We start from the raw sequence: 22,958 nt of genomic DNA, 5'->3' as shown, positions 1-22,958 counted from the left end.
CAGCGACACCGTGCGGCGGCAGGAGGAACTGCAGAGATCACTAACTAAACAGCGACACCGTGCGGCGGCAGGAGCAACTGCAGAGATCACCAACAAAACAGCGACACCGTGCGGCGGCAGGAGGAACTGCAGAGACCACCAACAAAACAGCGACACCGTGCGGCGGCAGGAGGAACTGCAGAGATCACCAACAAAACAGCGACACCGTGCGGCGGCAGGAGGAACTGCAGAGATCACTAACAAAACAGCGACACCGTGCGGCGACAGGAGGAACTGCAGAGATCACTAACAAAACAGCGACACCGTGCGGCGGCAGGAGGAACTGCAGAGATCACTAACAAAACAGCGACACCGTGCGGCGGCAGGAGGAACTGCAGAGATTACTAACAAAACAGCGACACCGTGCGGCGACAGGAGGAACTGCAGCGTATCACTAACTAAACAGCGGCACCGTGCGGCGGCAGGAGGAACTGCAGAGATCACTAACTAAACAGCGACACCGTGCGGCAGCAGGAGCAACTGCAGAGATCACTAACTAAACAGCGACACCGTGCGGCGGCAGGAGGAACTGCAGAGATCACTAACTAAACAGCGGCACCGTGCGGCGGCAGGAGGAACTGCAGCGTATCACTAACTAAACAGCGACACCGTGCGGCAGCAGGATGAAGTGCAGAGATCACTAACTAAACAGCGGCACCGTGCGGCGGCAGGAGGAACTGCAGAGATCACTAACAAAACAGCGGCACCGTGCGGCGGCAGGAGGAACTGCAGAGATCACTAACAAAACAGCGACACCGTGCGGCGGCAGGAGGAACTGCAGAGATCACCAACAAAACAGCGACACCGTGCGGCGGCAGGAGGAACTGCAGAGATCACTAACTAAACAGCGACACCGTGCGGCGGCAGGAGGAAGTGCAGAGATCACTAACAAAACAGCGACACCGTGCGGCGGCAGGAGCAACTGCAGAGATCACTAACTAAACAGCGACACCGTGCGGCGGCAGGAGGAACTGCAGAGATCACTAACAAAACAGCGGCACCGTGCGGCGGCAGGAGGAACTGCAGAGATCACCAACAAAACAGCGACACTGTGCGGCGGCAGGAGGAACTGCAGAGATCACCAACAAAACAGCGACACTGTGCGGCGGCAGGAGGAACTGCAGAGATCACTAACTAAACAGCGACACCGTGCGGCGGCAGGAGGAACTGCAGAGATCACTAACTAAACAGCGACACCGTGCGGCGGCAGGAGCAACTGCAGAGATCACCAACAAAACAGCGACACTGTGCGGCGGCAGGAGGAACTGCAGAGATCACCAACAAAACAGCGACACTGTGCGGCGGCAGGAGGAACTGCAGAGATCACCAACAAAACAGCGACACCGTGCGGCGGCAGGAGGAACTGCAGAGATCACTAACTAAACAGCGACACCGTGCGGCGGCAGGAGGAACTGCAGAGATCACTAACTAAACAGCGACACCGTGCGGCGGCAGGAGCAACTGCAGAGATCACCAACAAAACAGCGACACCGTGCGGCGGCAGGAGGAACTGCAGAGATCACTAACTAAACAGCGACACCGTGCGGCGGCAGGAGGAACTGCAGAGATCACTAACTAAACAGCGGCACCGTGCGGCGGCAGGAGGAACTGCAGAGATCAGTAACTAAACAGCGGCACCGTGCGGCGGCAGGAGGAACTGCAGAGATCACTAACTAAACAGCGGCACCGTGCGGCGGCAGGAGGAACTGCAGAGATCACTAACTAAACAGCGACACCGTGCGGCGGCAGGAGGAACTGCAGAGATCACCAACAAAACAGCGACACCGTGCGGCGGCAGGAGGAACTGCAGAGATCACCAACAAAACAGCGACACCGTGCGGCGGCAGGAGGAACTGCAGAGATCACTAACTAAACAGCGGCACCGTGCGGCGGCAGGAGGAACTGCAGAGATCACCAACAAAACAGCGACACCGTGCGGCAGCAGGAGGAAGTGCAGCGTATCACTAACTAAACAGCGGCACCGTGCGGCGGCAGGAGGAACTGCAGAGATCACTAACTAAACAGCGACACCGTGCGGCGGCAGGAGGAACTGCAGAGATCACTAACTAAACAGCGACACCGTGCGGCGGCAGGAGGAAGTGCAGCGTATCACTAACTAAACAGCGGCACCGTGCGGCGGCAGGAGGAACTGCAGAGATCACTAACTAAACAGCGACACCGTGCGGCGGCAGGAGGAACTGCAGAGATCACTAACAGAACAGCGACACCGTGCGGCAGCAGGAGGAACTGCAGAGATCACCAACAAAACAGCGGCACCGTGCGGCGGCAGGAGGAACTGCAGAGATCACCAACAAAACAGCGGCACCGTGCGGCGGCAGGAGGAACTGCAGAGATCACTAACAGAACAGCGACACCGTGCGGCAGCAGGAGGAACTGCAGAGATCACTAACTAAACAGCGACACCGTGCGGCGGCAGGAGGAACTGCAGAGATCACTAACAGAACAGTGACACCGTGCGGCAGCAGGAGGAAGTGCAGCGTATCACTAACTAAACAGCGGCACCGTGCGGCGGCAGGAGGAACTGCAGAGACCACCAACAGAACAGCGACACCGTGCGGCGGCAGGAGGAACTGCAGAGATCACTAACTAAACAGCGACACCGTGCGGCGGCAGGAGGAACTGCAGAGATCACTAACAGAACAGTGACACCGTGCGGCAGCAGGAGGAAGTGCAGCGTATCACTAACTAAACAGCGGCACCGTGCGGCGGCAGGAGGAACTGCAGAGATCACTAACTAAACAGCGACACCGTGCGGCGGCAGGAGGAACTGCAGAGATCACTAACTAAACAGCGGCACCGTGCGGCGGCAGGAGGAACTGCAGAGATCACTAACTAAACAGCGACACCGTGCGGCGGCAGGAGGAACTGCAGAGATCACTAACTAAACAGCGGCACCGTGCGGCGGCAGGAGGAACTGCAGAGATCACTAACTAAACAGCGGCACCGTGCGGCGGCAGGAGGAACTGCAGAGATCACTAACTAAACAGCGACACCGTGCGGCGGCAGGAGGAACTGCAGAGATCACTAACTAAACAGCGGCACCGTGCGGCGGCAGGAGGAACTGCAGAGATCACTAACTAAACAGCGACACCGTGCGGCGGCAGGAGGAACTGCAGAGATCACTAACAGAACAGTGACACCGTGCGGCGGCAGGAGGAACTGCAGAGATCACTAACTAAACAGCGGCACCGTGCGGCGGCAGGAGGAACTGCAGAGATCACTAACAGAACAGCGACACCGTGCGGCAGCAGGAGGAACTGCAGAGACCACCAACAGAACAGCGACACCGTGCGGCGGCAGGAGGAACTGCAGAGATCACTAACTAAACAGCGACACCGTGCGGCGGCAGGAGGAACTGCAGAGATCACTAACTAAACAGCGGCACCGTGCGGCGGCAGGAGGAACTGCAGAGATCACTAACTAAACAGCGACACCGTGCGGCGGCAGGAGGAACTGCAGAGATCACTAACTAAACAGCGACACCGTGCGGCGGCAGGAGGAACTGCAGAGATCACTAACTAAACAGCGGCACCGTGCGGCGGCAGGAGGAACTGCAGAGATCACTAACTAAACAGCGGCACCGTGCGGCGGCAGGAGGAACTGCAGAGATCACTAACTAAACAGCGACACCGTGCGGCGGCAGGAGGAACTGCAGAGATCACCAACAAAACAGCGACACCGTGCGGCGGCAGGAGGAACTGCAGAGATCACTAACTAAACAGCGACACCGTGCGGCGGCAGGAGGAACTGCAGAGATCACTAACTAAACAGCGGCACCGTGCGGCGGCAGGAGGAACTGCAGAGATCACTAACTAAACAGCGGCACCGTGCGGCGGCAGGAGGAACTGCAGAGATCACTAACTAAACAGCGGCACCGTGCGGCGGCAGGAGGAACTGCAGAGATCACTAACTAAACAGCGACACCGTGCGGCGGCAGGAGGAACTGCAGAGATCACTAACTAAACAGCGGCACCGTGCGGCGGCAGGAGGAACTGCAGAGATCACTAACTAAACAGCGACACCGTGCGGCGGCAGGAGGAACTGCAGAGATCACTAACTAAACAGCGACACCGTGCGGCGGCAGGAGGAACTGCAGAGATCACTAACTAAACAGCGACACCGTGCGGCGGCAGGAGGAACTGCAGAGATCACTAACTAAACAGCGGCACCGTGCGGCGGCAGGAGGAACTGCAGAGATCACTAACTAAACAGCGGCACCGTGCGGCGGCAGGAGGAACTGCAGAGATCACTAACTAAACAGCGGCACCGTGCGGCGGCAGGAGGAACTGCAGAGATCACCAACAAAACAGCGACACCGTGCGGCGGCAGGAGGAACTGCAGAGATCACTAACTAAACAGCGGCACCGTGCGGCGGCAGGAGGAACTGCAGAGATCACTAACTAAACAGCGGCACCGTGCGGCGGCAGGAGGAACTGCAGAGATCACTAACTAAACAGCGACACCGTGCGGCGGCAGGAGGAACTGCAGAGATCACCAACAAAACAGCGACACCGTGCGGCGGCAGGAGGAACTGCAGAGATCACTAACTAAACAGCGACACCGTGCGGCGGCAGGAGGAACTGCAGAGATCACTAACTAAACAGCGGCACCGTGCGGCGGCAGGAGGAACTGCAGAGATCACTAACTAAACAGCGGCACCGTGCGGCGGCAGGAGGAACTGCAGAGATCACTAACTAAACAGCGGCACCGTGCGGCGGCAGGAGGAACTGCAGAGATCACTAACTAAACAGCGACACCGTGCGGCGGCAGGAGGAACTGCAGAGATCACTAACTAAACAGCGACACCGTGCGGCGGCAGGAGGAACTGCAGAGATCACTAACTAAACAGCGACACCGTGCGGCGGCAGGAGGAACTGCAGAGATCACTAACTAAACAGCGACACCGTGCGGCGGCAGGAGGAACTGCAGAGATCACTAACTAAACAGCGGCACCGTGCGGCGGCAGGAGGAACTGCAGAGATCACTAACTAAACAGCGGCACCGTGCGGCGGCAGGAGGAACTGCAGAGATCACTAACTAAACAGCGGCACCGTGCGGCGGCAGGAGGAACTGCAGAGATCACCAACAAAACAGCGACACCGTGCGGCGGCAGGAGGAACTGCAGAGATCACTAACTAAACAGCGGCACCGTGCGGCGGCAGGAGGAACTGCAGAGATCACTAACTAAACAGCGACACCGTGCAGCGGCAGGAGGAACTGCAGAGATCACCAACAAAACAGCGGCACCGTGCGGCGGCAGGAGGAACTGCAGAGATCACTAACTAAACAGCGACACCATGCGGCGGCAGGAGGAAGTGCAGAGATCACCAACAGAACAGCGACACCGTGCGGCGGCAGGAGGAACTGCAGAGATCACTAACTAAACAGCGGCACCGTGCGGCGGCAGGAGGAACTGCAGAGATCACTAACTAAACAGCGACACCGTGCGGCGGCAGGAGGAACTGCAGAGACCACCAACAGAACAGCGACACCGTGCGGCGGCAGGAGGAACTGCAGAGACCACCAACAGAACAGCGACACCGTGCGGCGACAGGAGGAACTGCAGCGGGACATCCGGCGCACTCCAGTACAGTGTGTTTATACAGTACAATGGCAGCGCGACAAGCTCCGGTCACATGCTGTCATCACACTGTACTGGAGTGCGAAAAGCCGGATGTGTGAAACAACTTACAGAACAGCGACACCGTGCGGCGGCAGCAGAACTGCAGCGGATCACTATCAAAACAGCGACACAGTGCACAGGACGCCGCACGGTGTCGCTGTTCTGTTGGTGGTCCCTGCACTTCCTCCTGCCGCCGCACGGTGTCGCTGTTCTGTTAGTGATCTCTGCACTTCCTCCTGCCGCCGCACGGTGCCGCTGTTTAGTTAGTGATCTCTGCAGTTCCTCCTGCCGCCGCACGGTGTCGCTGTTTTGTTGGTGGTCCCTGCAGTTCCTCCTGCCGCCGCACGGTGTCGCTGTTTTGTTGGTGGTCCCTGCAGTTCCTCCTGCCGCCGCACGGTGTCGCTGTTTTGTTGGTGGTCCCTGCAGTTCCTCCTGCCGCCGCACGGTGTCGCTGTTTTGTTGGTGGTCCCTGCAGTTCCTCCTGCCGCCGCACGGTGTCGCTGTTCTGTTGGTGGTCCCTGCACTTCCTCCTGCCGCCGCACGGTGTCGCTGTTCTGTTAGCGATCTCTGCAGTTCCTCCTGCTGCCGCACGGTGCCGCTGTTTTGTTAGTGATCTCTGCACTTCCTCCTGCCGCCGCACGGTGTCGCTGTGTTGTTGGTGATCCCTGCACTTCCTCCTGCCGCCGCACGGTGCCGCTGTTTTGTTGGTGATCCCTGCACTTCCTCCTGCCGCCGCGCGGTGTCGCTGTGTTGTTGGTGATCCGTGCACTTCCTCCTGCCGCCGCGCGGTGTCGCTGTTTTGTTGGTGATCCGTGCACTTCCTCCTGCCGCCGCGCGGTGTCGCTGTTTTGTTGGTGATCCGTGCACTTCCTCCTGCCGCCGCACGGTGCCGCTGTGTTGTTGGTGATCCCTGCACTTCCTCCTGCCGCCGCACGGTGCCGCTGTGTTGTTGGTGATCCCTGCACTTCCTCCTGCCGCCGCGCGGTGTCGCTGTGTTGTTGGTGATCCCTGCAGTTCCTCCTGCCGCCGCGCGGTGTCGCTGTGTTGTTGGTGATCCCTGCACTTCCTCCTGCCGCCGCACGATGTCGCTGTTTTGTTGGTGGTCCCTGCACTTCCTCCTGCCGCCGCACGGTGTCGCTGTGTTGTTGGTGATCCCTGCACTTCCTCCTGCCGCCGCACGGTGTCGCTGTTTTGTTGGTGGTCCCTGCACTTCCTCCTGCCGCCGCGCGGTGTCGCTGTGTTGTTGGTGATCCCTGCACTTCCTCCTGCCGCCGCGCGGTGTCGCTGTTTTGTTGGTGATCCGTGCACTTCCTCCTGCCGCCGCACGGTGTCGCTGTTTTGTTGGTGGTCCCTGCAGTTCCTCCTGCCGCCGCACGGTGCCGCTGTGTTGTTGGTGATCCCTGCACTTCCTCCTGCCGCCGCACGGTGCCGCTGTGTTGTTGGTGATCCCTGCACTTCCTCCTGCCGCCGCACGGTGTCGCTGTGTTGTTGGTGATCTCTGCACTTCCTCCTGCCGCCGCACGGTGCCGCTGTGTTGTTGGTGATCCCTGCACTTCCTCCTGCCGCCGCACGGTGTCGCTGTTTTGTTGGTGGTCCCTGCACTTCCTCCTGCCGCCGCACGGTGTCGCTGTGTTGTTGGTGATCCCTGCAGTTCCTCCTGCCGCCGCACGATGTCGCTGTGTTGTTGGTGATCTCTGCACTTCCTCCTGCCGCCGCATGGTGTCGCTGTTTTGTTGGTGATCTCTGCTCTTCCTCCTGCCGCCGCACGGTGTCGCTGTGTTGTTGGTGATCCCTGCACTTCCTCCTGCCGCCGCGCGGTGTCGCTGTTTTGTTGGTGGTTCCTCCTGCCGCCGCACAGTGTCGCTGTGTTGTTGGTGATCTCTGCAGTTCCTCCTGCCGCCGCACGGTGTCGCTGTGTTGTTGGTGATCCCTGCACTTCCTCCTGCCGCCGCACGGTGTCGCTGTGTTGTTGGTGATCCCTGCAGTTCCTCCTGCCGCCGCACGATGTCGCTGTTTTGTTGGTGGTCCCTGCAGTTCCTCCTGCCGCCGCACGATGTCGCTGTGTTGTTGGTGATCCCTGCACTTCCTCCTGCCGCCGCACGGTGTCGCTGTTTAGTTAGTGATCTCTGCAGTTCCTCCTGCCGCCGCACGGTGTCGCTGTGTTGTTGGTGATCTCTGCACTTCCTCCTGCCGCCGCACGGTGTCGCTGTTTTGTTGGTGATCTCTGCACTTCCTCCTGCCGCCGCGCGGTGCCGCTGTGTTGTTGGTGATCCGTGCACTTCCTCCTGCCGCCGCACGGTGTCGCTGTGTTGTTGGTGATCCCTGCACTTCCTCCTGCCGCCGCGCGGTGTCGCTGTTTTGTTAGTGATCTCTGCACTTCCTCCTGCCGCCGCGCGGTGTCGCTGTGTTGTTGGTGATCCCTGCACTTCCTCCTGCCGCCGCGCGGTGTCGCTGTGTTGTTGGTGATCCCTGCACTTCCTCCTGCCGCCGCACGGTGTCGCTGTGTTGTTGGTGATCTCTGCACTTCCTCCTGCCGCCGCGCGGTGTCGCTGTGTTGTTGGTGATCCCTGCACTTCCTCCTGCCGCCGCGCGGTGTCGCTGTGTTGTTGGTGATCCCTGCAGTTCCTCCTGCCGCCGCACGGTGTCGCTGTGTTGTTGGTGATCCCTGCACTTCCTCCTGCCGCCGCACGGTGTCGCTGTGTTGTTGGTGATCCCTGCACTTCCTCCTGCCGCCGCGCGGTGTCGCTGTGTGGCTCCGGTGTCCGGGGCGGCTGCTCTGTCTCCGGCGGTTCCTCTTTTTGCCGCCTGTGTCGGTGGTGGCCGCGGGATGCCGGTGCCCGGGGTTTGGCCTCTTTCTCCCCGGTGTCCGGGCTCTCAGTGACCGCGGCCTCCGGGCGGCTCCTCCTCTCCGCCGGGCGCCGGTGATGCACCTCGGGGGGCGCGGGCGGATTTCCTGGGGTGTCGCCCCCTGTGTGCACGGGGCCCCCGGCTGCGGCTTTTACTTCACCTCGTGTAACTTTTTGTGGAACTTGTTGCGACTTTTTACTTGTTGACTCTTTCATTTCTGCCTTTGTTTTTAAATTATTTTTTCCTTTTTTTTGGCTGTTTTTTTTTTTCCTTTTTTTAATTTTTTTGGATTAATTTGTGACTTTCCTGGACATGGCGCTGAGCTGCGGTGCGGTGCTGGCAGCCGGGACCGCGGGGAACATGGCGCTGCCCTGGTACCACCGGGATCTGAGCCGCGCGGCTGCCGAGGAGATCCTGGCGAAGGCCGGAAGAGACGGAAGCTTCCTGGTGCGAGACAGCGAGAGCGTCACCGGGGCGTACGCCCTCTGCGTCCTGTGAGTACGTCCCTGCGAGTCCGGTCCTTAACCCACCCCTGCGAGTCCGGTCCTTCCCCCTGCACCGCCCCTGCGAATCCGGTTCCCCGCCCTCCCCCCCCACACCGCCCCTGCGAGTCCAGCCCCCCGCCCTCCCCCCCCCCCCCACACCGCCCCTGCGAGTCTGGCCCTCCCCCCCCCCGCACCGCCCCTGCGAGTCCAGCCCTCCCTCCCCCCCGCACCGCCCCTGCGAGTCCAGCCCTCCCTCCCCCCCCGCACCGCCCCTGCGAGTCCAGCCCTCCCTCCCCCCCCGCACCGCCCCTGCGAGTCCAGCCCTCCCTCCCCCCCCGCACCGCCCCTGCGAGTCCAGCCCTCCCTCCCCCCCCGCACCGCCCCTGCGAGTCCAGCCCTCCCTCCCCCCCCGCACCGCCCCTGCGAGTCCAGCCCTCCCTCCCCCCCCGCACCGCCCCTGCGAGTCCAGCCCTCCCTCCCCCCCCGCACCGCCCCTGCGAGTCCAGCCCTCCCTCCCCCCCCGCACCGCCCCTGCGAGTCCAGCCCTCCCTCCCCCCCCGCACCGCCCCTGCGAGTCCAGCCCTCCCTCCCCCCCCGCACCGCCCCTGCGAGTCCAGCCCTCCCTCCCCCCCGCACCGCCCCTGCGAGTCCGGCCCTCCCTCCCCCCCCCGCACCGCCCCTGCGAGTCTGGGCCTCCCCCCCACACCGCCCCTGCGAGTCCAGCCCTCCCTCCCCCCCCCCCCCGCACCGCCCCTGCGAGTCCGGCCCTCCCTCCCCCCCCCCCCCCCCGCACCGCCCCTGCGAGTCCAGCCCTCCCTCCCCCCCCCCCGCACCGCCCCTGCGAGTCCAGCCCTCCCTCCCCCCCCCCCGCACCGCCCCTGCGAGTCCAGCCCTCCCTCCCCGCACCGCCCCTGCGAGTCCAGCCCTCCCTCCCCGCACCGCCCCTGCGAGTCCAGCCCTCCCTCCCCGCACCGCCCCTGCGAGTCCAGCCCTCCCTCCCCGCACCGCCCCTGCGAGTCCAGCCCTCCCTCCCTCCCTGCACCGCCCCTGCGAGTCCAGCCCTCCCTCCCCGCACCGCCCCTGCGAGTCCAGCCCTCCCTCCCCCCCCCGCACCGCCCCTGCGAGTCCAGCCCTCCCTCCCCCCCCCCCGCACCGCCCCTGCGAGTCCAGCCCTCCCTCCCCCCCCCCGCACCGCCCCTGCGAGTCCAGCCCTCCCTCCCTCCCCGCACCGCCCCTGCGAGTCCAGCCCTCCCTCCCTCCCCGCACCGCCCCTGCGAGTCCAGTCCTCCCTCCCCCCCTGCACCGCCCCTGGGAGTCTGGCCCTTCCCCCCCACAGTGCCCCTGCGAATCCGGTTCCTCTCCTTCCCCCCCCCCCCCGCACTGCCCTCTGCGGATCCGGTCTCCCCCTCCCCCCGCACCGCCCCTGCGAATCTGGTCCCCCCCCCCCCTGCGAATCCGGTCGGTCCCCCCCCCTGCGAGTCCGGTCGGTCCCCCCCTCCTGCGAGTCCGGTCGGTCCCCCCCTCCTGCGAGTCCGGTCGGTCCCCCCCTCCTGCGAGTCCGGTCGGTCCCCCCCCCTGCGAGTCCGGTCGGTCCCCCCCCCTGCGAGTCCGGTCGGTCCCCCCCCCCTGCGAGTCCGGTCGGTCCCCCCCCCTGCGAGTCCGGTCGGTCCCCCCCCCTGCGAGTCCGGTCGGTCCCCCCCCCCTGCGAGTCCGGTCGGTCCCCCCCCCCCTGCGAGTCCGGTCGGTCCCCCCCCCTGCGAGTCCGGTCGGTCCCCCCCCCTGCGAGTCCGGTCGGTCCCCCCCCCCTGCGAGTCCGGTCGGCCCCCCCCCCCCTGCGAGTCCGGTCGGTCCCCCCCCCCTGCGAGTCCGGTCGGTCCCCCCCCCCTGCGAGTCCGGTCGGTCCCCCCCCCCCTGCGAGTCCGGTCGGTCCCCCCCCCCCTGCGAGTCCGGTCGGTCCCCCCCCCCCCTGCGAGTCCGGTCGGTCCCCCCCCCCCTGCGAGTCCGGTCGGTCCCCCCCCCCCTGCGAGTCCGGTCGGTCCCCCCCCCCCTGCGAGTCCGGTCGGTCCCCCCCCCCCCCTGCGAGTCCGGTCGGTCCCCCCCCCCCTGCGAGTCCGGTCGGTCCCCCCCCCCCTGCGAGTCCGGTCGGTCCCCCCCCCCCTGCGAGTCCGGTCGGTCCCCCCCCCCCTGCGAGTCCGGTCGATCCCCCCCCCCCTGCGAGTCCGGTCGGTCCCCCCCCCCTGCGAGTCCGGTCGGTCCCCCCCCCCTGCGAGTCCGGTCGGTCCCCCCCCCCCTGCGAGTCCGGTCGGTCCCCCCCCCCCCTGCGAGTCCGGTCGGTCCCCCCCCCCCCTGCGAGTCCGGTCGGTCCCCCCCCCCCCTGCGAGTCCGGTCGGTCCCCCCCCCCCCTGCGAGTCCGGTCGGTCCCCCCCCCCCCTGCGAGTCCGGTCGGTCCCCCCCCCCCCTGCGAGTCCGGTCGGTCCCCCCCCCCCCTGCGAGTCCGGTCGGTCCCCCCCCCCCTGCGAGTCCGGTCGGTCCCCCCCCCCCCTGCGAGTCCGGTCGGTCCCCCCCCCCCCCTGCGAGTCCGGTCGGTCCCCCCCCCCCCTGCGAGTCCGGTCGGTCCCCCCCCCCCTGCGAGTCCGGTCGGTCCCCCCCCCCCCTGCGAGTCCGGTCGGTCCCCCCCCCCCCTGCGAGTCCGGTCGGTCCCCCCCCCCCCCTGCGAGTCCGGTCGGTCCCCCCCCCCCCCTGCGAGTCCGGTCGGTCCCCCCCCCCCCCTGCGAGTCCGGTCGGTCCCCCCCCCCCCCTGCGAGTCCGGTCGGTCCCCCCCCCCCCTGCGAGTCCGGTCGGTCCCCCCCCCCCCTGCGAGTCCGGTCGGTCCCCCCCCCCCTGCGAGTCCGGTCGGTCCCCCCCCCCTGCGAGTCCGGTCGGTCCCCCCCCCCCCTGCGAGTCCGGTCGGTCCCCCCCCCCCCTGCGAGTCCGGTCGGTCCCCCCCCCTGAGAATCTGGCCCCCCCGCACTGCCCCTGCGAGTCCGGCTCTTCACCCCCCGCCCCCCCAGTGAGTCCAGCCCCCTCCTCATTATGGCACTAGCGTCAGACTGTGTCGTGCTGATGGCGCCTCATACCCTGGGGCTGACCTGATATTAGAGCGATAATGGCGGTAAGACGTGCGATCAGCGGGAGCTGTGATCTCATGGATTCGCTGTCACTTCCTCAGCTGAGGTTTCGTCACAGTGTGCGCTCTGGATGCCCTCGGGTTTCATGATGTCATTCAGGAGGATCTGTGGTGAGCGGATGTGGCGGCGTTGTCCCCACGCTGGCAGCCGGCCACACTGACTGGTCAGAGACTGTGGCCCTCAGGCCGGACGGTAAGCGGCGGGGGTCACATTCTTTGCTTCGTGTGCGTCCGCCCGAGAGGACGCGGTGACCGCGCTGTGCCCTGGAAGCAGAACTCTGCATCCGTCTGTGTAAATACTGCACATGGCGCCATCCGGCTCTATAGCGCCATCGCTGGTGCCCCGTCCTGCGTCTTCTCTGGTCACATCCGGAGCTGCGTTCATAATTCTGCTTGTGTCCTGGCGTCTCTCGGGATGCGGTTCCGCGCTGATCCCCCCCCCAGCGGAGCGGTTTTTATAAGGCGCACCATCGCGGTTCATACGTATGAATGGCGCCATCACTTGTGCCCCACGTACACAGCACATGACCGTCCCGGCCCGGCTCCGGGGGACTCCTGACGGGTGCGGCGGCTCCGGGGGACTCCTGACGGGTGCGGCGGTTCCGGGGGACTCCTGACGGGTGCGGCGGTTCCGGGGGACTCCTGACGGGTGCGGCGGTTCCGGGGGACTCCTGACGGGTGCGGCGGCTCCGGGGGACTCCTGACGGGTGCGGCGGCTCCGGGGGACTCCTGACGGGTGCGGCGGCTCCGGGGGACTCCTGACGGGTGCGGCGGCTCCGGGGGACTCCTGACGGGTGCGGCGGCTCCGGGGGACTCCTGACGGGTGCGGCGGCTCCGGGGGACTCCTGACGGGTGCGGCGGCTCCGGGGGACTCCTGACGGGTGCGGCGGCTCCGAGGGACTCCTGACGGGTGCGGCGGCTCCGGGGGACTCCTGACGGGTGCGGCGGCTCCGGGGGACTCCTGACGGGTGCGGCGGCTCCGGGGGACTCCTGACGGGTGCGGCGGCTCCGGGGGACTCCTGACGGGTGCGGCGGCTCCGGGGGACTCCTGACGGGTGCGGCGGCTCCGGGGGACTCCTGACGGGTGCGGCGGCTCCGGGGGACTCCTGACGGGTGCGGCGGCTCCGGGGTACTCCTGACGGGTGCGGCGGCTCTGGGGTACTCCTGACGGGTGCGGCGGCTCTGGGGTACTCCTGACGGGTGCGGCGGCTCTGGGGTACTCCTGACGGGTGCGGCGGCTCCGGGGGACTCCTGACGGGTGCGGCGGCTCCGGGGGACTCCTGACGGGTGCGGCGGCTCCGGGGGACTCCTGACGGGTGCGGCGGCTCCGGGGGACTCCTGACGGGTGCGGCGGCTCCGGGGGACTCCTGACGGGTGCGGCGGCTCCGGGGGACTCCTGACGGGTGCGGCGGCTCCGGGGGACTCCTGACGGGTGCGGCGGCTCCGGGGGACTCCTGACGGGTGCGGCGGCTCCGGGGGACTCCTGACGGGTGCGGCGGCTCCGGGGGACTCCTGACGGGTGCGGCGGCTCCGGGGGACTCCTGACGGGTGCGGCGGCTCCGGGGGACTCCTGACGGGTGCGGCGGCTCCGGGGGACTCCTGACGGGTGCGGCGGCTCCGGGGGACTCCTGACGGGTGCGGCGGCTCCAGAGCCTGAGGCTTCACTGCGCCACGGCTCATCACACAGGAATGTGCAGAATATCTGTCGCTCCAGGGCCGCCGAGAGACAGCTGCAGCCGCGGAAGTGAGCAGAGCGGGAGCACAGCTGCGGCCTCCGCTCAGATACATATATATATATAGGGGCGGCCCACTGCTGAGATACATATATACAGGATCCAGCCTCGGCCCCTCGTGTACCCCCCGCTCAGATACATATACACCAGGTCCAGCCTCTGCCCCCCGTGTACCCCCCGCTCAGATACATGTACACTGGGTCCAGCCCCGGCCCCCCGTGTACCCTTGGCTCAGATACATGTACACCGGGTCCAGCCCCGGCCCCCCGTGTACCACCACTCAGATACATGTACACCGGGCCCAGCCCCGGCCCCCCGTGTACCACCACTCAGATACATATACACCAGGTCCAGGCCCGACCCCCCCCGTGTACCCCCCGCTCAGATACATATACACCAGGTCCAGCCCCGGCCCCCCCGTGTACCCCCCGCTCAGATACATGTACACTGGGACCAGCCTCGGCCCCCCGCGTACCCCCTGCTCAGATACATAAAAACCGGGTCCAGCCTCGGCCCCCCGTGTACCCTTGGCTCAGATACATGTACACCGGGTCCAGCCTCGGCCCCCCGTGTACCCCCTGCTCAGATACATGTACACTGGGTCCAGCCTCGGCCCCCGCATACCTCCTGCTCAGATACGTGTACACCGGGTCCAGCCTCGGCCCCCCGCGTACCCCCTGCTTAGATACATGTACACCGGGTCCAGCCTCGGCCCCCCGCGTACCCCCCGCTCAGATACATGTACACCAGGTCCAGCCTCGGCCCCCCGTGTACCCTTGGCTCAGATACATGTACACCGGGTCCAGCCTCGGCCCCCCGCTCAGATACATGTACACCGGGTCCAGCCTCGGCCCCCCGTGTACCCCCCGCTCAGATACATGTACACCAGGTCCAGCCTCGGCCCCCCGTGTACCCTTGGCTCAGATACATGTACACCAGGTCCAGCCTCGGCCCCCGTGTACCCCCCGCTCAGATACATGTACACCGGGTCCAGCCTTGGCCCCCCGTGTACCCCCCGCTCAGATACATGTACACCGGGTCCAGCCTCGGCCCCCCGTGTACCCTTGGCTCAGATACATGTACACCGGGTCCAGCCTCGGCCCCCCGCGTACCCCCTGCTCAGATACATGTACACCGGGTCCAGCCTCGGCCCCCCGTGTACCCTTGGCTCAGATACATGTACACCGGGTCCAGCCTCGGCCCCCTGCGTACCCCCCGCTCAGATACATGTACACCAGGTCCAGCCTCGGCCCCCCGTGTACCCTTGGCTCAGATACATGTACACCGGGTCCAGCCTTGGCCCCCCGTGTACCCCCTGCTCAGATACATGTACACTGGGTCCAGCCTCGGCCCCCCGTGTACCCCCCGCTCAGATACATGTACATCGGGTCCAGCCTCGGCCCCCCGTGTACCCTTGGCTCAGATACATGTACACCGGGTCCAGCCTCGGCCCCCCGTGTACCCCCTGCTCAGATACATGTACACCGGGTCCAGCCTCGGCCCCCCGTGTACCCCCTGCTCAGATACATGTACACCGGGTCCAGCCTCGGCCCCCCGTGTACCCCCCGCTCAGGGTTGGAGGAGGCCGGGTGTGTATAAAGCGGTGACATTTCCGTCACCGGATGAAGGAGACATGACCCTAACAGGATCATTATGGTCTGAAACCTCGGGCACGCGTATCTGAGCACAAATCTCCACGGGTGCACAGACTTTTGCATTGGACGATTTTCCTTTTTGTTAATTTAAAAATGTAAAAGTTTTTTTGGGCCTAAAATACAAAGAAGCGGTGAACAACGTCCTGTAACGTTCTGCTCAGACACTTTCATCCGCAGCTTTCTTCACTGTTCACAATGACAGTCATTTAGGCCAGGGGTGCTCAAACTTTTGCATCCTCTGTATAGTGCTATATACCAGTCCTGCAGAATGTACAGTATATTACAGCACAGGAACAGATGAGACTTACAGCTGACGTTATGTCTGATGGCGACGCTCACTTCTCCATCTGGCCCAGACCGACATGACGACTTCTCCGGCCAGGACTTGTCTGCGGAGGTTACAGCACGGACACATCCGACTCCTCACATCTCCGGCCCCGTCACCAGGTACCCCCGAGCGGGACCGACCGAGCTGAGCCGTGCAACAACAAGCTGAAGAGTGCACGCTAACTCTAACATGCCCCCCACACTGTAATATGGCCCCAGTATTCCCCCCCACACTGTAATATGGCCCCAGTATTCCCCCCCACTGTAATATGGCCCCAGTATTCCCCCCCACACTGTAATATGGCCCCAGTATTCCCCCCCCCCACACGGTAATATGGCCCCAGTATTCCCCCCCCCCACACGGTAATATGGCCCCAGTATTCCCCCCCAAACTGTAATATGGCCCCAGTATCCCCCCCACACTGTAATATGTCCCCAGTATTTCCCCCCACACGGTAATATGGCCCCAGTATTTCCCCCCACACTGTAATATGGCCCCCAGTATCCCCCCCACACTGTAATATGGCCCCAGTATTTCCCCCCACACGGTAATATGGCCCCAGTATTTCCCCCCACACTGTAATATGGCCCCAGTATTTCCCCCCACACTGTAATATGGCCCCCAGTATTCCCCCCCCACTGTAATATGGCCCCAGTATTCCCCGCACACTGTAATATGGCCCCAGTATTCCCCCCCACACTGTAATGTGGTCCCCAGTATTCCCCCCACACTGTAATATGGCCCCAGTATTCCCCCCACACTATAATATGGCCCCAGTATTCCCCACACACTGTAATATGGCCCCAGTATTCCCCCCACACTGTAATATGGCCCCAGTATTCCCCCCACACTGTAATATGGCCCCAGTATTCCCCCCACACTGTAATATGGCCCCAGTATTCCCCCACACTGTAATATGGCCCCAGTATTCCCCCCACACTGTAATATGGCCCCAGTATTCCCCCCACACTGTAATATGGCCCCAGTATTCCCCCCACACTGTAATATGGCCCCCAGTATTCCCCTCACACTGTAATATGGCCCCAGTATTCCCCCCCCACTGTAATATGGCCCCAGTATTCCCCGCACACTGTAATATGGCCCCAGTATTCCCCCCACACTGTAATATGGCCCCAGTATTCCCCGCACACTGTAATATGGCCCCAGTATTCCCCCACACTGTAATATGGCCCCAGTATTCCCCCACACTGTAATATGGCCCCAGTATTCCCCCCACACTGTAATATGGCCCCAGTATTCCCCCCACACTGTAATATGGCCCCAGTATTCCCCCCACACTGTAATATGGCCCCAGTATTCCCCCCACACTGTAATATGGCCCCAGTATTCCCCGCACACTGTAATATGGCCCCAGTATTCCCCCACACTGTAATATGGCCCCAGTATTTCCCGCACACTGTAATATGGCCCCAGTATTCCCCCACACTGTAATATGGCCCCAGTATTCCCCCCACACTGTAATATGGCCCCAGTATTCCCCCCCAAACTGTAATATGGCCCCAGTATTTCCCCCACACTGTAATATGGCCCCAGTATTCCCCCCACACTGTAATATGGCCCCAGTATTCCCCCCACACTGTAATATGGCCCCAGTATTCCCCCCCAAACTGTAATATGGCCCCAGTATTTCCCCCACACTGTAATATGGCCCCAGTATTCCCCCCACACTGTAATATGGCCCCCAGTATTCCCCCCCACACTGTAATATGGCCCCAGTATTCCCCCCCAAACTGTAATATGGCCCCAGTATTTCCCCCCACACTGTAATATGGCCCCAGTATTTCCCCCCACACTGTAATATGGCCCCAGTATTCCCCCCACACTGTAATATGGCCCCCAGTATCCCCTCCACACTGTAATATGACCCCAGTATTTCCCCCCACACTGTAATATGACCCCAGTATTTCCCCCCACACTGTAATATGACCCCAGTATTTCCCCCACACGGTAATATGACCCAGTATTTCCCCCACACTGTAATATGGCCCCCAGTATTTCCCCCCACACTGTAATATGACCCCAGTATTTCCCCCACACTGTAATATGGCCCCCAGTATTTCCCCCCACACTGTAATATGACCCCAGTATTCCCCCCACGCTGTAATATGGCCCCCAGTATTTCCCCCCACGCTGTAATATGGCCCCCAGTATTCCCCCCCACGCTGTAATATGGCCCCAGTATTCCCCCCACACTGTAATATGGCCCCAGTATTCCCCCCACACTGTAATATGGCCCCAGTATTCCCCCCACACTGTAATATGGCCCCATTATTCCCCCCACACTGTAGTATGGCCCCAGTATTCCCCCCACACTGTAATATGGCCCCATTATTCCCCCCACACTGTAATATGGCCCCCATTATTCCCCCCACACTGTAATATGGCCCCATTATTCCCCCCACACTGTAATATGGCCCCCATTATTCCCCCCACACTGTAATATGGCCCCAGTATTCCCCCCACACTGTAATATGGCCCCAGTATTCCCCCCACACTGTAATATGGCCCCAGTATTCCCCCCCACACTAATATGGCCCCAGTATTCCCCCCCACACTAAAATGGCCCCAGTATTCCCCCCCACACTGTAATATGGCCCCAGTATTCCCCCCCACACTGTAATATGGCCCCAGTATTCCCCCCCACACTAATATGGCCCCAGTATTCCCCCCACACTGTAATATGGCCCCAGTATTCCCCCCCACACTAATATGGCCCCAGTATTCCCCCCCACACTAATATGGCCCCAGTATTCCCCCCCACACTGTAATATGGCCCCAGTATTCCCCCCCACACTAATATGGCCCCAGTATTCCCCCCCACACTAATATGGCCCCAGTATTCCCCCCACACTGTAATATGGCCCCAGTATTCCCCCCACACTGTAATATGGCCCCAGTATTCCCCCCCACACTGTAATATGGCCCCAGTATTCCCCCCCACACTGTAATATGGCCCCAGTATTCCCCCCCACACTGTAATATGGCCCCAGTATTCCCCCCACACTGTAATATGGCCCCCATTATTCCCCCCACACTGTAATATGGCCCCAGTATTCCCCCCACACTGTAATATGGCCCCAGTATTCCCCCCACACTGTAATATGGCCCCAGTATTCCCCCCACACTGTAATATGGCCCCAGTATTCCCCCCACACTGTAATATGGCCCCAGTATTCCCCCCCACACTAATATGGCCCCAGTATTCCCCCCCACACTAATATGGCCCCATTATTCCCCCCACACTGTAATATGGCCCCCATTATTCCCCCCACACTGTAATATGGCCCCAGTATTCCCCCCACACTGTAATATGGCCCCAGTATTCCCCCCACACTGTAATATGGCCCCAGTATTCCCCCCCACACTAATATGGCCCCAGTATTCCCCCCCACACTAAAATGGCCCCAGTATTCCCCCCCACACTGTAATATGGCCCCAGTATTCCCCCCCACACTGTAATATGGCCCCAGTATTCCCCCCCACACTAATATGGCCCCAGTATTCCCCCCACACTGTAATATGGCCCCAGTATTCCCCCCCACACTAATATGGCCCCAGTATTCCCCCCCACACTAATATGGCCCCAGTATTCCCCCCCACACTGTAATATGGCCCCAGTATTCCCCCCCACACTAATATGGCCCCAGTATTCCCCCCCCACACTAATATGGCCCCAGTATTCCCCCCACACTGTAATATGGCCCCAGTATTCCCCCCCACACTGTAATATGGCCCCAGTATTCCCCCCCACACTGTAATATGGCCCCAGTATTCCCCCCCACACTGTAATATGGCCCCAGTATTCCCCCCCACACTGTAATATGGCCCCAGTATTCCCCCCACACTGTAATATGGCCCCCATTATTCCCCCCACACTGTAATATGGCCCCAGTATTCCCCCCCAAACTGTAATATGGCCCCAGTATTCCCCCCACACTGTAATATGGCCCCAGTATTCCCCCCCACACTGTAATATGGCCCCAGTATTCCCCCCCACACTGTAATATGGCTCCAGTATTCCCCCCCACACTGTAATATGGCCCCAGTATTCCCCCCACACTGTAATATGGCCCCCATTATTCCCCCCACACTGTAATATGGCCCCAGTATTCCCCCCACACTGTAATATGGCCCCAGTATTCCCCCCACACTGTAATATGGCCCCAGTATTCCCCCCACACTGTAATATGGCCCCAGTATTCCCCCCCACACTAATATGGCCCCAGTATTCCCCCCCACACTAATATGGCCCCATTATTCCCCCCACACTGTAATATGGCCCCCATTATTCCCCCCACACTGTAATATGGCCCCAGTATTCCCCCCCACACTGTAATATGGCCCCAGTATTCCCCCCCACACGGTAATATGGCCCCAGTATTCCACTCACACTGTAATGTGGCCCCCAGTATTCCCCCCCACACTGTAATATGGCCCCAGTATTCCCCCCACACTGTAATATGGCCCCCATTATTCCCCCCACACTGTAATATGGCCCCAGTATTCCCCCCACACTGTAATATGGCCCCAGTATTCCCCCCCACACTGTAATATGGCCCCAGTATTCCCCCCCACACTAATATGGCCCCAGTATTCCCCCCCACACTAAAATGGCCCCAGTATTCCCCCCCACACTGTAATATGGCCCCAGTATTCCCCCCCACACTGTAATATGGCCCCAGTATTCCCCCCCACACTAATATGGCCCCAGTATTCCCCCCACACTGTAATATGGCCCCAGTATTCCCCCCCACACTAATATGGCCCCAGTATTCCCCCCCACACTAATATGGCCCCAGTATTCCCCCCCCACACTAATATGGCCCCAGTATTCCCCCCACACTGTAATATGGCCCCAGTATTCCCCCCCACACTGTAATATGGCCCCAGTATTCCCCCCCACACTGTAATATGGCCCCAGTATTCCCCCCCACACTGTAATATGGCCCCAGTATTCCCCCCACACTGTAATATGGCCCCAGTATTCCCCCCACACTGTAATATGGCCCCCATTATTCCCCCCACACTGTAATATGGCCCCAGTATTCCCCCCCAAACTGTAATATGGCCCCAGTATTCCCCCCACACTGTAATATGGCCCCAGTATTCCCCCCCACACTGTAATATGGCCCCAGTATTCCCCCCCACACTGTAATATGGCCCCAGTATTCCCCCCCACACTGTAATATGGCCCCAGTATTCCCCCCACACTGTAATATGGCCCCCCTTATTCCCCCCACACTGTAATATGGCCCCAGTATTCCCCCCACACTGTAATATGGCCCCAGTATTCCCCCCACACTGTAATATGGCCCCAGTATTCCCCCCACACTGTAATATGGCCCCAGTATTCCCCCCCACACTAATATGGCCCCAGTATTCCCCCCCACACTAATATGGCCCCATTATTCCCCCCACACTGTAATATGGCCCCCCTTATTCCCCCCACACTGTAATATGGCCCCAGTATTCCCCCCACACTGTAATATGGCCCCAGTATTCCCCCCACACTGTAATATGGCCCCAGTATTCCCCCCCACACTAATATGGCCCCAGTATTCCCCCCCACACTAAAATGGCCCCAGTATTCCCCCCCACACTGTAACATGGCCCCAGTATTCCCCCCCACACTGTAATATGGCCCCAGTATTCCCCCCACACTGTAATATGGCCCCAGTATTCCCCCCCACACTAATATGGCCCCAGTATTCCCCCCCACACTAATATGGCCCCAGTATTCCCCCCCACACTGTAATATGGCCCCAGTATTCCCCCCCACACTAATATGGCCCCAGTATTCCCCCCCCACACTAATATGGCCCCAGTATTCCCCCCACACTGTAATATGGCCCCAGTATTCCCCCCCACACTGTAATATGGCCCCAGTATTCCCCCCCACACTGTAATATGGCCCCAGTATTCCCCCCCACACTGTAATATGGCCCCAGTATTCCCCCCCACACTGTAATATGGCCCCAGTATTCCCCCCCACACTGTAATATGGCCCCAGTATTCCCCCCACACTGTAATATGGCCCCCATTATTCCCCCCACACTGTAATATGGCCCCAGTATTCCCCCCACACTGTAATATGGCCCCAGTATTCCCCCCACACTGTAATATGGCCCCAGTATTCCCCCCACACTGTAATATGGCCCCAGTATTCCCCCCACACTGTAATATGGCCCCAGTATTCCCCCCCCACACTAATATGGCCCCAGTATTCCCCCCCACACTAATATGGCCCCAGTATTCCCCCCACACTGTAATATGGCCCCAGTATTCCCCCCCACACTGTAATATGGCTCCAGTATTCCCCCCCACACTGTAATATGGCCCCAGTATTCCCCCCCACACGGTAATATGGCCCCAGTATTCCACTCACACTGTAATGTGGCCCCCAGTATTCCCCCCCACACTGTAATATGGCCCCAGTATTCCCCCCACACTGTAATATGGCCCCCATTATTCCCCCCACACTGTAATATGGCCCCAGTATTCCCCCCACACTGTAATATGGCCCCAGTATTCCCCCCACACTGTAATATGGCCCCAGTATTCCCCCCACACTGTAATATGGCCCCAGTATTCCCCCCCACACTAATATGGCCCCAGTATTCCCCCCACACTGTAATATGGCCCCAGTATTCCCCCCCACACTGTAATATGGCCCCAGTATTCCCCCCACACTGTAATATGGCCCCAGTATTCCCCCCACACTATAATATGGCCCCAGTATTCCCCACACACTGTAATATGGCCCCAGTATTCCCCCCACACTGTAATATGGCCCCAGTATTCCCCCCACACTGTAATATGGCCCCAGTATTCCCCCCACACTGTAATATGGCCCCAGTATTCCTCGCACACTGTAATATGGCCCCAGTATTCCCCCACACTGTAATATGGCCCCAGTATTCCCCCCACACTGTAATATGGCCCCAGTATTCCCCCCACACTGTAATATGGCCCCAGTATTCCCCCCACACTGTAATATGGCCCCCAGTATTCCCCTCACACTGTAATATGGCCCCAGTATT

At 61.6% G+C, this 22,958-nt stretch overlaps 1 protein-coding gene across 1 annotated transcript in view; it reads left to right on the top strand.

The window, feature by feature from the left end:
- The first annotated feature begins 8,345 nt into the window (after positions 1-8,345).
- Positions 8,346-22,958, top strand: part of INPPL1 (inositol polyphosphate phosphatase like 1) — a 49,022-nt gene continuing 34,409 nt past the window's right edge. The window contains 1 exon segment of the mRNA XM_075334017.1: positions 8,346-9,028. Within this exon segment, the coding sequence (XP_075190132.1) occupies positions 8,843-9,028 (186 nt within the window). The 5' untranslated portion in view covers positions 8,346-8,842.

This window comes from Anomaloglossus baeobatrachus, chromosome 2, assembly GCF_048569485.1.
Source record: "Anomaloglossus baeobatrachus isolate aAnoBae1 chromosome 2, aAnoBae1.hap1, whole genome shotgun sequence".
In the NCBI taxonomy this organism is placed as follows: domain Eukaryota; kingdom Metazoa; phylum Chordata; class Amphibia; order Anura; family Aromobatidae; genus Anomaloglossus; species Anomaloglossus baeobatrachus.
This window is presented reverse-complemented; position numbering and strand designations above follow the sequence as displayed.